General features: G+C 36.8%; 1 protein-coding gene across 3 annotated transcripts in view; it reads right to left on the reverse strand.

Moving 5' to 3' along the window:
• NOX4 (NADPH oxidase 4) overlaps positions 1-16,454 on the reverse strand; it is a 184,812-nt gene that overhangs the window by 49,659 nt on the left and 118,699 nt on the right. For all 3 annotated transcript variants that reach the window (XR_014066487.1, XM_081533349.1, XM_081533348.1), the window contains exon 13: positions 101-182. Coding sequence is in view for 2 of the 3 variants with exons in the window: in XM_081533349.1 (XP_081389475.1) it covers positions 101-182 (82 nt within the window). In the remaining variant the exon portion in view is untranslated. The remainder of the gene's footprint in view (positions 1-100; positions 183-16,454) is intronic.

The following is a 16,454-nucleotide window of genomic DNA, read 5'->3' on the forward strand; positions in this document are numbered from 1 at the left end:
GAAATCCTAAAAAAGGAAACATTTTGTTTTTGCCCTCCCAAAGCTTGCCCATCATTATACCCATTCCCTTCACAATATCTAGGGAGCTCTTATTGCTTACTTGGGATAATTTCTAGATTGAATGAAGGGCAGAATCTCGGAGTCTTGACTAGATGGAGGAAGTAGTAAGTCTCGAAATCGTTCTGTCAAAAGAAAAATAAACATCAAGTTATGAAAAAAAAGTCATAAAATACTTTCAAAATAAAATTATTTCCTATTCTTTAAATTTGCCATTCTGATTTCATTTCTTGTACTAGAAATTTACTCACCATTTTATGTACTAAAATAGGTCTTTATTTCACTTTAATGACTGCATATTTTTCTGAACCAGATATCATAACAACTGTGCATATAAATATAGCAAGTATTCATTAGTATAAACTAATACTAAAATTTTATAATTGAAAGGTTAGAGGAAACATATGTGACCAATAAATATACAAAGAGATGTACAAATTCATTAGTAACCTGGGACATGAGAATTAAACCACACACTGTAAGACAGCATTCACATTATGTGGCATTAAACTGATAGCAATTAATCTCATGGACCAAATGTTAGGACTTTATCAACATAAGCTCTTATATATTTTTCATGGAAATGCAAGTTGATGCCATAGTTTTGGAAAACAAATTGGTATTATCTTTTAAGCTTAAATTTTGCATAACTTATTAGCCTGGTATATATTCTGCAGAAACTTTCAAATATGTCTCAGATAGCAAGAAAAAGAACATTCTTGGTAGCTTTGTTCAGAACACCATAAATGGAAACAACTCAATTGTCTAAGAACAGGAGGAAGGATAATTTGTAGCATATTCACACAATGGAATATTCCTTGAAGTAAGACAATGAATTCAGTTACAAATAAAAACACAGTAAATTATATTAGTAAGATCTTGAGTGAAAAATAATATCAGCAGATTACACATGCTGCTGCTGCTGCTCAGTCGCTTCAGTCGTGTCTGACTCTGTGCGACCCCATAGGCAGTAGCCCACAAGGCTCCCCCGTCCCTGGGATTCTCCAGGCAAGAACACTGGAGTGGGTTGCCATTTCCTTCTCCAATGCATGAAAGTGAAAAGTGAAAGTGAAGTCGCTCAGTCGTGTCCAACTCTTCGCGACCCCATGGACTGCAGCCTACCAGGCTCCTCCGTCCATGGGATTTTCTAGGCAAGAGTACTGGAGTGGGGTGCCATTCAGAAGAATATTATTTTTGAGTTAAAAATAAGCAATGTGTTGTTTGGGTATGTTACCCAACAGAGAAAACCTGGCAAATCTGGGAAAAAAGGTATAATATACCCAATTTGGGATAATGACTACATTTTAGGAAGAGTAAGGGGAAGAAATAGGACAAAGCAAAAAAATAAGTGTATGCAATTGTTAATAATGCCATATGTATTTGTTATAGCATCATAAATCAGTGAATGAATGAATGAGAGCCAGGAATTATCCAATGATGGCATTGGGTCATGAACCAAGAATGTGATTAATATAGTTTTATGCTTATGAATTCATGATAAAGAGGGAGAAAAGGAGGAAAAGAAAGAGGAAGAGAGACAAGTAGAGAGAAAGTGAGACAGGAAACAGAAAAGAAGAGAAGGAAATAAAAGAGTGCAGAGAAAAGATTCCTCAGTTCCATCTTAAGAAACAGTTACAACAAAAAGCTATCTGTATTGATAGAGTAACCTGTCACTCTAATACTGATCCCACATTTCTAGGATTAGATGGTCATTATCTCTAGAGTCATCCCTAGGAAAGGCTTCCTTACCTCTCCTCTTTCTTTCTCTCTTTCTGCCAAATCTGGAATAGATGGCCCTATTGGGTACTCATAGGACACTCTGCGCTTACATGCTCATGGAATCTATCACATTACATTTTTATTAGTATATATATATATTTGTCTATCCACCCTTGAAATTAAAAGACACTTTCTCTAGAAGAAAAGCTATGACCAACCTAGACAGCATATTAAAAAGCACAGACATTTCTTTGCCAGCAAATGTTCGTCTAGTCAAAGCGATGATTTTTGCAGTAGTCATGTATGGATGTGAGAGTTGGACCATAAAGAAAGCTGAGCACCTAAGAATTGATGTTTTTGAACTCTGGTGTTTGAGAAGACTCTTGAGAGTCCCATGGTCTGCAAGGAAATCAAACCAGTCAATTGTAAAGGGAATCAGTCCTGAACATTCATTGGAAGGACTCATGCTGAAGCTGAAACTCCAATACTTTGGCCACCTGATGCAAAGAACTGACTCATTGGAAAAGCCCCTGATGCTGGGAAAGATTGAAGGCAGGAGGAGAAGGGGATGACAGAGAAAGAGATGGTTGGATTGCACCACCAACTCAATGGACATGAGTTTGAGCAAGCTCCGGGAGTTGGTGATGGACAGGGAAGCCTGGCGTGCTGCAGTCCATGTGCAAAGAGTCAGACATGAGTGAGTGACTGAAGTGACTGACTGACCACCCTCCTCCTAGTAAATGGGTATTGTACCACCAGGATACAGAACATTACTTGATATATATTAAGTTGCTGGATATATATTAGTTGGACGGCTATTTCCAATTTCCATTTTTACTGGATACACGAAATTATTTATTCATGTTAATCTTAATGTTTTTTAGAGTAGCTCCATTGGTCATCATCGATCAACAATAAAAAGCCAGGGGACCTATCCTCTAGCCTTGACAGAGTCACATCATCAGGCCAAGACAGAGTACAAAGCTGAAACTCCACACTGCAGTAAATCCATCACTAACTGAAGCTGAGCAATTTCAACAAAGTGCTTAAAATCGACAATTGATGACAGTCAATGCTTCCAGGCTACTGAATAACAAGATGGTAAAGATTTGTGAGCAATGAATAAACATTTGTAAACATTTGTGAGCAGTGGTTACCAAGTATGGCTGAGAAGCAGGATGTGGATTATATCTTCATATTTATTAAAATATATGGAATCAGATATGGTTTCTACTCTGCATTTTGTTTCCACTGCTCTGACAGTTCTTATAAGACACTTGGGGAGGAGCTAAGAAAACTCAGAGACAGCTGTAACCCTATAGACCACAGATCCAAGAAAGCATACTTTATTTTTCTCCTTCAAGTACACTTATTCTTTGAGTTTATAATTTTTAAAATCAAATTCTATCATTAACTGGTATGCTGTAATCTTTATCAACAAAATCAGTGTTTATTTCAATGACATGACTACTAAATTTTTCTGATGATATGACCCTTGCTTTTCAGTCTACTACCCAATTTATGTAGCATCCCATTTAATGAATGATTTGCAGTGCTTTTTGCTCTCCAATTATGCCTTTTCTAAAATAGGTCTTGAAAAAGAAAACCAAAACCCAACAGCAGACATGAACTTTACATATCAAGTGAAGAATTGTTCAATCAAACAACAATATGAAGTATGACATATTCTTGGATGCTAAAAATTATTATAAGTTAAAGTTTGCTGACTGATTCCCCAGCTGATTTAAATGCAAAGAAAAAACATAATTAATACAAAACAAGCATGATATAATACAGCTATAGATTACCCTTGTTTATATAAGCACAAAGCCCATTTGATTATAAATCTGGAAGCACATCTCTGGAGATGACATTATATCAATAGAATGAAAAAAACAAACAAAAAACCACCACCCTAGATACACAGCAAAAGTAGCATATAAGAGATCATTTATAAAGCGACCCAAATTATGAAGTCTATAGTTAATATTCCTATATCTGAAGCACCCTTTAATCTGAGTATCATGAATGTAAGGGATACCAAGTGAACACGCAGATCCTTGAGTAATTAGGTCAAAAAAATTCACATATACACAAACAGAAAATATACATAGTACCTGAAAATTATCCTTTTAAAATTTCTATTTTTATCACTATATGTATAAATTCTAAGTGTGAATAATTAACTTTTTCCCATAAAAGTATGATGACAATTTTTCTTTATGAGAATAAAAATAAATGATAGTTATCCTCAGAAAAGTCCAAGTATATGAAAAATTGTTTCTAATGCTTACACTGATGCTTCTTTAGTCTCCTAGATTTCAACTATTTAATTAGCATTCCATCATTTATCTAATGCTAAGGAAAAGACAAAAAAAAACTGATGTTGCCTTGCTTGAATAGCAAAAATTTTAAAATAATACTTCTTCCCTTGGAGCAAAATATCATACCAGCTGAACTGCTTTCTCAGTAGGCCCAAAGTCTATTTCTTAATAAAATGGCAATTATCCCAAAACTAGAGCTCAGTTCCTTCACAGGGCTTCTTAGAACAATTTCATTAAAGCCACTGAAAAGAACTAGAGGATTTTCTGCAAAGTGATATTTTGGTGAGCTGACTAATGATGTGATAATGTCTGACCATGATTTTCTACCAGTGGGGGACATATCTTAACACAAGCTTTCTAGCCTTTCACCCACTCTTTCTTTCCCTCATTCAATCAACAAAGGAATTCTGAGACCAGGCTTGGATGACATGCTGCACACAGTTACCTTAATTTCAGTTCCCTAGAAGACCAATCCTGAGACAATGTACATATTTACTCGTAAACAAAGATGAGAAAAAAATAATCTTTCCAATTCTAATTAAAATTTTTTTGTACACTTACTGTGACTCAAATTCTTCATTTTCCTTTTTGTGGAAAATAAGCAATCTGCAATCCTACCCAACGTGCAAAAGGGAACAAATGCAACAAATTTTGCATGACAACAAAACAGTATGCAAATATATCCTTGGAATTAGGGGGAAAAAAAAGTCTTCTCCCTACCAGTGCAAAGAAAAAAAAAAAGAAAAAAACAGAGTCAGCTGGTAGCCTCCAGCTATCAGTTACATCCGAGTCAGCTTCAGGTACAAAGGAAATGCTTTTTACAGAACAGCTCAGAGCCAGGGACTGAAGAAGGCAGGGGTAGCTGAGCTGCACACAGGCAACGCTGATGGGTAATATTCGCTGCAGAGCTTCCCACCACTCTGGCTGAGGGTTTGACTACATGGTGGTTCAGTTTCTTCCTCCACCCAATCCCACTGCTGTCTTCTTCCTTTCACACGTGTTGATCCCTACTAAGCATTTTACTTCACAAATTGCTTCTCTGAGTCGGTTTCTGGTGAACCCAACTGCACCAGGTGGGCTTGACTGTCTTCCACTTTGTACACAGTGTCAGTCGCTCAGTCGTGTCCGACTCTTTGCGACCCCATAGACTGTAGCCCTCCAGGCTCCTCTGTCCATGGAATTCTCCGAGCAAGAATACTGGAGTGGGTTGCCATTCCCTTCTCCGGGGGATCTCCTTGACCCAGGGATGGAGCCAGCGTCTCCTGCATTTCCTGCAGTGCAGGTGGCTTGTTTACTGCTGAGCTACCAAGGAAGTCCCTTGTACTTAGAGCCTCTGGCATGTTCTTGGCTACTACTAGGTGAGATGGATGTATGTACAGTTAAGTCAAAGTAAGTCATTTCCTTTCTAGAGGTAATGTAACTAATGTAACCACCACTGCAATACAGGTGCTCATTATTAAGAAGAAATGCTGTCAGATACGCCCTCAAACACACATATCCTGTGACAAGCAATACCATCTAATCTGATGGTGGGAGAAATAAACAAGTGGCCTTTCAGGTCACATGGCATACTAGCCAGCTGCACCATGCCCCATGCTGTAGTCCCTAAGATGCACATAACCATCAAGCATTCACATGCCAGTGGGAAATGCAGAAAATTATAATTAGATTGATATGAAAAATGTATAGGAAATAGAGATTAAACACTCTATAGAGAGTAGCCTGAAAACTTTCTTAAAAGATTTTTTTTCATGTGGACCATTTTTTAAGGCTTTATTGAAATTCTTACAATATTGCTTCTGTTTTATATTAGTCTTTTGGCCCTGAGGCACATGCTAGGTTAGGTCAACTCCCTGACTAGGGATTGAACCCACAACCCCTGCATTGGGAGATGAAGTCTTAACCACTAGATCACCAGGGAAGTCCCTGAACACTCTTACTATAGTGGTTTTGTCCTTTATCATGAAATGTAGTAACTCGTGTCAACAGTAATAAGCTAAAAAAAGATAATGATTAATTTAAAAGTATATATTAAATTTGTCTTTTTCAAGAAAGTTGGTGATGAACATGTAACTAGAACAAAACGTTTATATTTTACCATCCATCCTGAAAGCCATAATGATTTCACTGAACACATGAAAACACTCAAGTTTCTGGATGAATCAACATCTAATTCCGAAGGTATTTATTATTTTATGTCCAATGATAATAATTAAACACATAAATATGTAGAAAGTACAGTAGGTGCTCAATGTCAAAAAAAAAAGTGACTTTACAATAACTGAGATCCAGGTGGTCTGGTCTTTGTGCATTGTGTCAAGCTATTCATCAACAGATAATAAGGCTATTCTAATTTTATAGAATTGCTCAAAAACAAACCATGAACACATGAGGTGAAGAAGGAAGGTGCATTCTGAGTGTCCCCAAACATCTTAAGTTCTTTTACATTCCTTCCACTGTCTATCTCGACATTCTCTGCTGTAAGGCAAAGTGTATCTCCCAAGAGTCTCTAGCTTGCATGCTCGTGTTAGGAAGCTACTTATTTCATTTTCCCATCCTCTCCTAGCTTTCCTTTCTACGCTCAAATTCCTGTTGTTTCTTCTTCCTCTTGCTTGTGTTTTAACAGTGAAACTCAGTCCCTCCCAATGAAAGTTCTTCTCTCTCACTTGTCTAGTCATTTTTTACTCACCCCCTTTACTACATCACAAAAATCCAGTAATAGTTGCCCAAGACACCCTTCTCTTTAGAAAGGAAATTATACAGACAGAAGTAAGCTGGTCAAGTCCTTGTTCTGGTTAATGAGGTACGGACTTGGGGTGAGGTCTTCAAGCACACAAACTTTAACAATTTTTATGCAAATACAAAAAGAATAGGGTCTACCTGTTAAAGAAGAAACAGTGGCATGAATGAAGAGGTAAATTTAAGACTAATGATAAGACAGGAGAAATATTCGTTTTTACCTAAAAGTACAAAATACCAAGAGCAAATTAAGAAAAAATAACACAAAAGAGGGGGGAAATGTTGTTAATATATGGATAAGAAGATTCTGACAGTGGCTAAGTTTATGAATTGATTTAATTCATGCATTCTGAAATTAGCGTGGATTCAAAGACTCACTGGCCTATGGTGAGACCAAAGGCAAAACCCTATTAACTTCCTGTAAGACCTTACTGGTTTACTGTAGTAAGCTTTTTGGTTCCTCAGAAAATGGGGTCACCTTAGAGTTAACGTTTAGTTCCCCCAAAGTTGAATATTTCTCTTTCATTCATGCACAGTCACCCTGTCAAATGGTTATGGGGTAAGAGGATCATTTTACGGTTTAATTTTTGACATGTAGAAGGCTGTTTTTTTCCTCAAAGGAACCTGACCATCACTTTATCAAGGGGTTCAGAATCTATGAACTGACTGAGATCTAGGAAATGGATGAAGGGTTGTGACTCCCTCCACAGATGTCTCGGGTTATGCCTTTGTTTGCAAATCCTTGAGTTTTCATTTGTACAAACCAAGTACGACTTTCTAGGCTGCCCATCTATTTGAGTCCTAAGAGTACCGTGGTCAGTTAGTCAGCTCCAAAGGTCTCACCAGGTGAGTCCATTCTGACCATGGTTCCAGACAAGCTGCCCATAATGGTAACCACACCCATCCTGACTCTATCAGTTAAATGCTGTCTCCTAACTCCTGCCTCTCTGGGACTTTGGCACCTCCACCAAGTTCAAGAGCACACTTTAATCACAGCCTCTCTTGCTTGTCATTCTTGGCCTGCAAACTGTCACCACAGACACTATCAAGGGTTATAGAATGCCTATCACCAATGTATTTCTCAAAGCTGTAGTAAAATAATCCTTCATGGGAATGTCATTAAGGAGTTGATAGTCATCATATAATATATTCTCTCCAGTTTTCCAGTCTCTCCAAGGTATTGGATAACTTCATCTATAATATACCTAAGAAGTCTAGGAGCATATATACCAAAGAATCAAGGATAAATATGGCTAACGATTTGAGATGGAAGTTGAAAAAGGGATTAACTTATTTTATCTATATCTGGTTTGTATTTTAAAGAGAATTTATATAAGAATAATAATTTTTTAAAGAATAGATGTGTATACTATCACATACACATACCTTCAAGGGTATTTGTCATTCACACTCCCTGCGTTACAGCTTTTGTAACACTCTCCACTCCTCTACCTCCTGAGGAAGACATAACACTGATGCAGAAGCAGCACAGATGCATGCATTCACACACACACATGCTTCTTAAAAGAGAAGATACAAGTTAATTTTCCCATAATATTTAAGAAGGACTATTTAAATACACAAGCAAAATTTGCATATCTAAAGTTATTTTTTCAGCAAACATTTATGATCATGTAGTAAAAATCAGGCACCAAGTTAGATTCTCAATATACTAAAGGTCTAGTAAGGAAGATATATGTCTTATCAAAAGAGATGTACACTGCAAACGAGTAAGTGACAAATGTGTACTCTAACGGTCTAGAAGAACAGAACCAGCAACTTTGCCCAGATACACTGGGAGGTTTTATAAAAAAAGTGAAATAAGCCAGAAAGAAGTCCTTCTTATTTGTGTTAGATGAAGTGAATAATTTTGCTAGCATTTTTTCTGTCTTAGATATAATCAGTTAAAGCATCCTTTATTCATTTATTCACTCATTCAATAAACTTCCATTAAGTATCTATTATTTGTCACACACACGGGGAAAAAAAAAACAAACAAATTCTACCTCTCAAGGGCAGCCTTGTTTTTTCACAAGGAAATGCCAGGACAACAAAAGAACTGCAAGGCAATTACAGCCACGATGGGGCTCAGGGCAGGCCAACCCAGAATGTGCCACTTAGGCATGTGGACTATTTCAAACCAGAACATCAAGGATGAACAGACTCAAGAAGAGCCTTTTACCTCCCCCTTAACTACCTAAAAAAATTTAGATAAGGGGCCTTACCAGGAAAAGAGGTATTACCAGAGATAACCTCTTATATGAGACAATCATCTGCATGGCATGGAAATCATTTACCAAACATTTGTTCTTCCCATCTTCCTGTGAATTTTCTCCCTCCCCTTTGAAGACGCTACACTTCTCTTTAGCTCAGCATGGAATATAAGCCTTAATTCCTGACTGCCAGGGAGCTTCATCTCTTTGGGAGCTGAGCTCCATTCTTTCTTTCATAAATATGAAATAAAAAAATTCTTTTCTCATTAATCTGGCTTTGTTTAATTTAAATATTCAGCCAGCCAAAGAATCTAGAAAGGGAGTAAGAAACAGTTTTCCTCTCCCTCTCTACTTGAAAAAGAATTTATAATGTAATTACAAAATTACTTAAAGAGGGCAAGAAAAAAGCTCTTCTTCTAGGGATTCAAAGAAATTAATGGTTTGTCAAAATTTGGTATTTTATTTCTTAGAAAAAGAAATATGCACACTAATTTTAGAAGAAACAAATTACTTCAAAAAATGAGAATTAAAGGACAAATTCAGAAGTACATCCAAACTAACTAAAAAGATACAGAGTATACATTTTCCGTTTTTAAAAAGTTTAAATCAAGTGAATGTTCTTTATTACCATGGTAACTCAGTATTGAATAATAATAGTTGCTATTTAAAATATTGCTTTCAAAGCAACATCAAAGGCATCAAATTAATACTATTTTAGATAAATCAGAAAATCTACTTGCAGAGCAAGAATATTTTTCTATTAAAGATATAGACAAATCTTCTATTCATAAAAAACTCAAATGGGAAATGGACTGCATTTCTAGAAGTAAAAAATAATTAGCTGCATGCTCTGGTTATATAAAACTACCTTCTCCAGAAATATTAAGGCGAATGTCAAAGGAACACACAAAAAAACAGAATCTATACTTGTGTTACACAAGCGGGGAAAAAAGCAAGTCTACACTTGTAACCTCAGAAGATAAGAACACAGGGCATAGTACATACAACCAGAGCTAATAAATGAATAAATACCCTAATAGGAGCTATAGAGAAAACAAACATAAAACTCCCATATTTGGCATTTATTCTCCACAATAGTCCCTGTGAGATTTTTCTCAACTATATCTCAATTAATCTGTTATCATTTTTACTCTATGTAGAATTTTATCTGCATTTTAGGATATATTTCTCTGCAAAGAATTATACAACTTCACATCAGCAATGAGCTGGGAAATGAGAAAATTATATCAATGCAGCATGTTCAAGGTGAGCAATCTAAAAACCAGACTGGTGACTAACTGGCCCAGGGCCAAATGGCTAGCAAAAGGCAAAGAGATTTAAAAAACAAAAACAACAACAACAACAAAAAGCAAACCTTAAAAACTCACAGTCAAGTGTTCTTTCTACCGTATTCCTTTGCCTCATTCTCCATAGAGAAATTACTGCATTCCCTTTCTGCCCTCCTCCCCCATTTCCTTCTTGCCTGAGGATTACATAAGAGAAAAACGCAGCAGGGTCGTATATACAATCTGTGTGTCTACACATTTGGTACTTTCAACACTGTAAGGTCTGAAGGCAGGCAATGCAGTATAACACAAAGAAAAACTATTTAATGGGCGCTTTTATTTTCAGAGCAAGCCCAGTGATAAAAGTCTATTTCTTTAACGTTCATTATTCTGGCTCCTACTTGTTAAACATACTATTAAAAAAAAAAAAACAAACCAAAAGCAGCTTTTGAAAGAACTGCAAACAGACTTGCTGGCCTGTAAATACATCAATGAAGCCACGTCTATTACTGGCTTTCTTATAGAATGTGTATTCTCTTCTATTGCCACTGAGGCTAAACAACAAAAATTGACAGGGTGGGGAGAGAAAGAACGGAGGTTCAAGGAAAGTGAAAGCAAGTAACAGAGGCATTTTTAGATGCACACATTATTGCTACTAAGCTTTCCACAATCTTACTCTCAAGAAAAATGTTTTCTTTTCATTTGTCACAGCAAATGCACTTTTTTGATAATGTTGGCATTCAACAAAAGAAACACCTCAAAGTGATCAAGGCCCAGCTTGATACTAATTCAGTCCTTGCTTTCTGCACAAACTCAATACCCCCTGGGTGCATATTCAAAAAGGAATAGGCAATTTTACCCAAGATCCAAAGAAACTGGAGGATTCTTTTTTTTTTTTAATGTTTTTTATGAAGTCCTACCCTAAAACCTAGGGCACACAAAATTAATGGTGTGAAATATATGGGCCTTTGAAACCTATCAAAACCAACTGTGCAGTGGTAGCTTTCTCTGTTCTTAAACACACAATCTCCTGGTCAAAGACCAAGCGTATAAAATATGGACTAGGGAAGAGCAACAAGCAAATACATAAATTCACTTCCTTCATTAGGCTGTTTTCTTGGACAAATTTGGGATTCCCCCTATCTCCCTGTTGTTTTTTTCTCCTGCATTCTCGAAACCAGGACTTCTCCTTCCTTTCAGGGCCAATTTGGATTCCTATCCCTTGAAGAGGCCTTCACAAAATATGCCTACCAGTAAAAACTTTGTTTTTATTTTTATTTTCAGCATAATAAGATTAGGCACTGAAGCAGGCAGGCTAGAGTCCATGGGGTCACAAAGAATCAGACACGGCTAAGCGACTGGGCACACGTGCACTAAAGTAATTTATGGTCATCTGAGGCAAAGACTTAATTTTTTAAAATGCTTTAATTATTTACAAACTAACACTTCGCATTGATTTATGCAGCTTCCTTTATCATATGGTATGTATTTCCACAGATTAAAGGATCTGTTCTAGATTATTTTCCTTTCTTAATATATTTCTTGTCTCTTTTGCTCCAGTGCCACAGTGCTTAAACTAATTGAACGATATTGGAGACAGTGTAGTAAATTATAAATAGCACATTCTTTAGCATAATATGCGCCTGAGTTAAAATCTCAGCTCATCCACTTAACAGCTTAAAGTTCCTAGACATATGGGGCTTCCCTGGTGGCTCAGATGGTAAAGAACCTGCCTGCAATGCAGGCGACTCGGGTTTGATCCCTTTGCCAAGAAGATCTCCTGAAGCAGGAAATGGCAACACACTCCAGTCTTCTTGCCTGGAGAATTATATGGACAGAGGAGCCTGGCAGGCTACAGTCCATGGGATCGTAAAGAGTCAGACACTACTGAGCGACTAACACTTTCACTTTCCTAGGCATATGACTTAGCTTTGTAAATTCTTAGCTTGTTTCTAAAATTGATCTCACTTTATAACATGTTTTAATAGAGCCAGTCCTATGCTGCTACTCAAATTTTTCTAGACTTTCTTGTTACTCATTTTTAATTGTTTTCGTGGGTTTTCTTCAAATAACTAATATTATTGTTTATCTTGAGTTCTCATTTTAACTGAAATTATATTAAGGTTGTAAATTATTTGTGGAAGAATTAAGAGTTTTAAATATCTTGCCTTTATATCAGAGAAACTACATGTCCCTTTCAACTATTTTATTCTTCTAAAAGCCTTTAATTTTCTTTATGTCACTTGATTCTCAATTCTCATTGAAGTTATATCAGTTTTTTTCCTCTTGATTTCCTTTTAATATGAAAAAACAGTGAACACAAAATTGCTGCCTTCGAGAGACTCAGGAAATTTTTTTGTTGGAAGTTTACATAATAAAGGCCAACTCCTCTAGCTACATAAACAATTAACACAATATGTAATAAATACAATTAAGAACTTCTTTTTAAAGGATGACTGAAAACTGTTGCCTCTGTTTCTGCTCTGTGGAAGAAGCAAGAATGGGAGTATCTATTCATATAAAGGGATTCCTAGGCCTAAAAAAGGAAAAAGATACATTATCATTTCCTTTCAGTTTGCTTCTTAACCCTGGTTTTCTTTTCTTCTATGCTGTCTGCCAACTCTGAAAGTCTATGTGGTTGAGTACTACGTCTCAACCAGCAGAGACACAATATACCAAACCACCACTGGAAAGTCCACCGTTCCAGCAGCAACAAAAGCTTTTCACTGTCACTGTGCAAGTTTAATGTCAGATGAATACGACACAAATGAGGGAAAGGAGCTAGGGGGAGAAAGGGTGACAGATCAGTTGACTATCCCTGAAGGACAATCTAACTCTTAAAATGTATTTTCTTATTTGCTCCAATCAGCGGCATAACTCTCTGCTAGATGATGTCTAGGACATACAAACTTTTCTACAGGGACCTTCTAGCCTTTCCCTTCCTTCTAATTATTTGGTAGCTCCATCTCAAGACATTTTACTAGTTTCTTAATACAGTGCCAACAAAAAAGAAGATCGCCTTCTCTTTTTCAGTACTCTGTGACAGATCTTATTTTAACTCTTCTTCCCTATTACCTACTCAAATGACATTTCTTGGTGTTCCTTAGCATTCCATGTCCATAATTTGTCACCCACAAATTGTCTCAAAATCTCATTTCATGGAAGTATTTAGTTTTTCCATTCTATTTATATGTTTATCAAATCGCACCTTCCTCCTTTGTTAAAGTTCAAAAATCATAATAAGAGCAATAGTATTTTTACTAGACTCTATTCCCAAAGTTCCCTGACTCAATTGCCTTTGAATCACTGGAAGATAAGTATCTTCCTTTGGCATTAACGCACTTAATGTCTTAGGTGTGTTCATTTTGATGACCTTAAAGAACGCTGCTTGCATGATTATAATCCATTAAGTTACAATTTTGCTTTAAAAATTACAATTTTACAAATAGGAAACAGGAACCATATTCATTTAGCATCCTTTATAAAGTGCTTAGCAATTACATCAAACAAATGAGTACTTAAAAATGTTCCTCACGATAATGAAAATGTAACAAAATTTTTGTCTTTTTGTCTTTGAAATTATTTAGTCCATTACCACCAGACTAGCTTGGCAAAATGACATATTCTTTCTTGACCACCCAGGACATTATTGTCATATTTTTGACATTGCTTAAGAAATTATGTTACCGGAAAAACTTCTCATTATTCTTTTTTTTGGCTGTGCTGTATAGCATGCAGGATCTTAATTCCCTGACCTGGGATCCAACTGTGCCCCCTTAGTGGAGCAGAGTCTTAAACACTGGACTCTGGGGAAGCCCATCACTATTCTTATTTTCCTTAAAGCTATATAGTAAAATCAAGCAGAAAACAGTAGATAAAAGAAAAGCCAAACTTAGGAACAAAACAGTTTATAATAAAAACATAACAACCCATGTAAACAAACCACTTTGTTATAATAACTCTACTTCCAGGTTCAGAAATTGAATAATTCGCTTATTTTCAAAAATAAAAAGTAATATTTTTATTGGATTAAAAAAGCAAAAATTTTGTATTTTTCCCTGTCTTTGGAGTTGTAAAATAACTGAACTAGAATGGAGCTTAATGAGTAGTGAATTTCAGTAATTTACTAAGCAATCTCTATATTTTCTGTGGCATTATAAGTGAGCTGTCATCTACTAAAAAATGACAGCATAGATTTCATGTTCATAAACTGAGAAACCAAGGGGAAAACAATTTATCCTCTCTCCTGAGAACAGATGGGCATTTAAATGGTAATACAAATTTCTCATTTCCCTGACAGAAAAATTTCCTTGAATTCTCAGACTATGAAATATGGGATTTAAGTACAGCTCATATTTATTGAATGATTTACTATATTATGATAGCAAATGAGTTATGTTAAATTACATCATATTAACTAACTGTCCTCAATGATTTCCACATAGTTTCTCATGAGGCTAAAGTTATAATGTGTTTCATTATACAAATAATACATACCTCAGAATATAGTATGTCAAAGCCTTGCCCACATTTACCCAGACAGATAGATATACAAGTAACTGCCTATGGATTTTCTACTCATCACCCACCACTAATAAAAGGCCAGACCAATATAAATTCAATCCCTCTCAGAGTTCTGGGGCAATTTAGAAACAGCCCCATTTGCTATGTGCTTCTTTTTGAACTACTTACTGGCCTCCACTTTACTGAGTAATTCACAGCAATTTCTACCATCCCCAAACTTCTCTCCATTTTCTCCTAAAGATGATTTTTATAAGGTTAACAATAATGTCCTCCTACAGCTACTGTTCAGTCTGACTTCTTTGGTCACAAAACAGCATTCTTATCTCCTCATTTTGCTTGCTGGGCTTCCCAGGTTCTTTACTTCCCAGCAATAAAGAACCTGCCCGCCAATGCAGGAGACAGAAGAAACATGAGTTTGATCCCTGGATCAGGAAGATGCCCTGAAGGAGGGCATGGCAACCCACTCTAGTATTCTCGCCTGGAGAATCTCATGGACAGAGCAGCCTGGGGGCTTCAGCCCACAGAGGCACAAAGAACAGGCCAAGCTGAGGTGACTTACCATGTGCGCACAGCTTGTTTGAGACCATGACAGATCTTGGTATCTTTGCTTCTAACCTAATCTTTCTCCTTTCCAATCTGTATAATACCAGTAGGGTGACACACATAAGTACAAATGTGATTTCACTTCCTGTTTTAAACCCTTCGATTTTTCACCAACATCTTCAGAAAAAAAGGCCACACCTTTTAGTAATTCCTACAAAGCTCCTCCATGACATGCCCTCTGGATACCATCCCAGCCTACCTTCCAACAGCATGATATTGTCCTGGATTTCCATGATAATTCACCCCTCTGAGCTATCATTCAAGCTGTTTCTCCCCCTGGAACAATCTCTCACTCTCGACAAGTCCTGTTTTTTTCCATTACACTCATTTTGGTGCAGAAAGCCTCCCAAATCTCCCTCCCAAGGAACCTTATTGTTGTTATTCAGTCACTAAGTTGTGTCCAACTCTTTGCGACCCCATGAACTGCAGCACACCAAACCTCCCTGTCCTTCACTATCTCCATTGCTTGCACTCATGTCTGTGGAGTCAGTGATGCCATCTCATCCTCTGCCACCCTCTTCTCCTCTGCCTCCTTCATTTGGGTGGCCACAGTATTACCTTTATATCTCTGACCACTGCCCCACCTTCCTGCTTGCTTACCTGATCTCCCGTCCCTTCCTCCTCCCTCCCCTCCTCCATATTCCTTCCTTCCCTCCTTCCTCCTTCTCTCGTCCTCCTTTCCTTCCACCCTCTCCCCTCCCTTCCTCTTTTCTCTCATCAAATATTTGCATTTATTTAAAACAACCATTTTAATGGGTCCTTGAGTACAACAGTGAGCAAAAAGAGACACAGGTCCCTACTATGATAATGCTTTTAGTATACTGGAGAAAACTTGTTATACCAACGATCACACTTTGAATATACAGTTACCAGTGTAGATAAGCACTCTCAAGAAAAGATATATAGTTAACAGCAGCCTATAAGAAACAACAAACTGAGACATCTAGAAGGCTTCGTGAAGAAGTGGCTCCTGAGCTGTGATTTAAAGA

This window comes from Giraffa tippelskirchi, chromosome 10, assembly GCF_054371585.1.
Source record: "Giraffa tippelskirchi isolate mGirTip1 chromosome 10, T2T-mGirTip1v1.2.pri, whole genome shotgun sequence".
NCBI classification, from domain to species: Eukaryota; Metazoa; Chordata; class Mammalia; order Artiodactyla; family Giraffidae; genus Giraffa; species Giraffa tippelskirchi.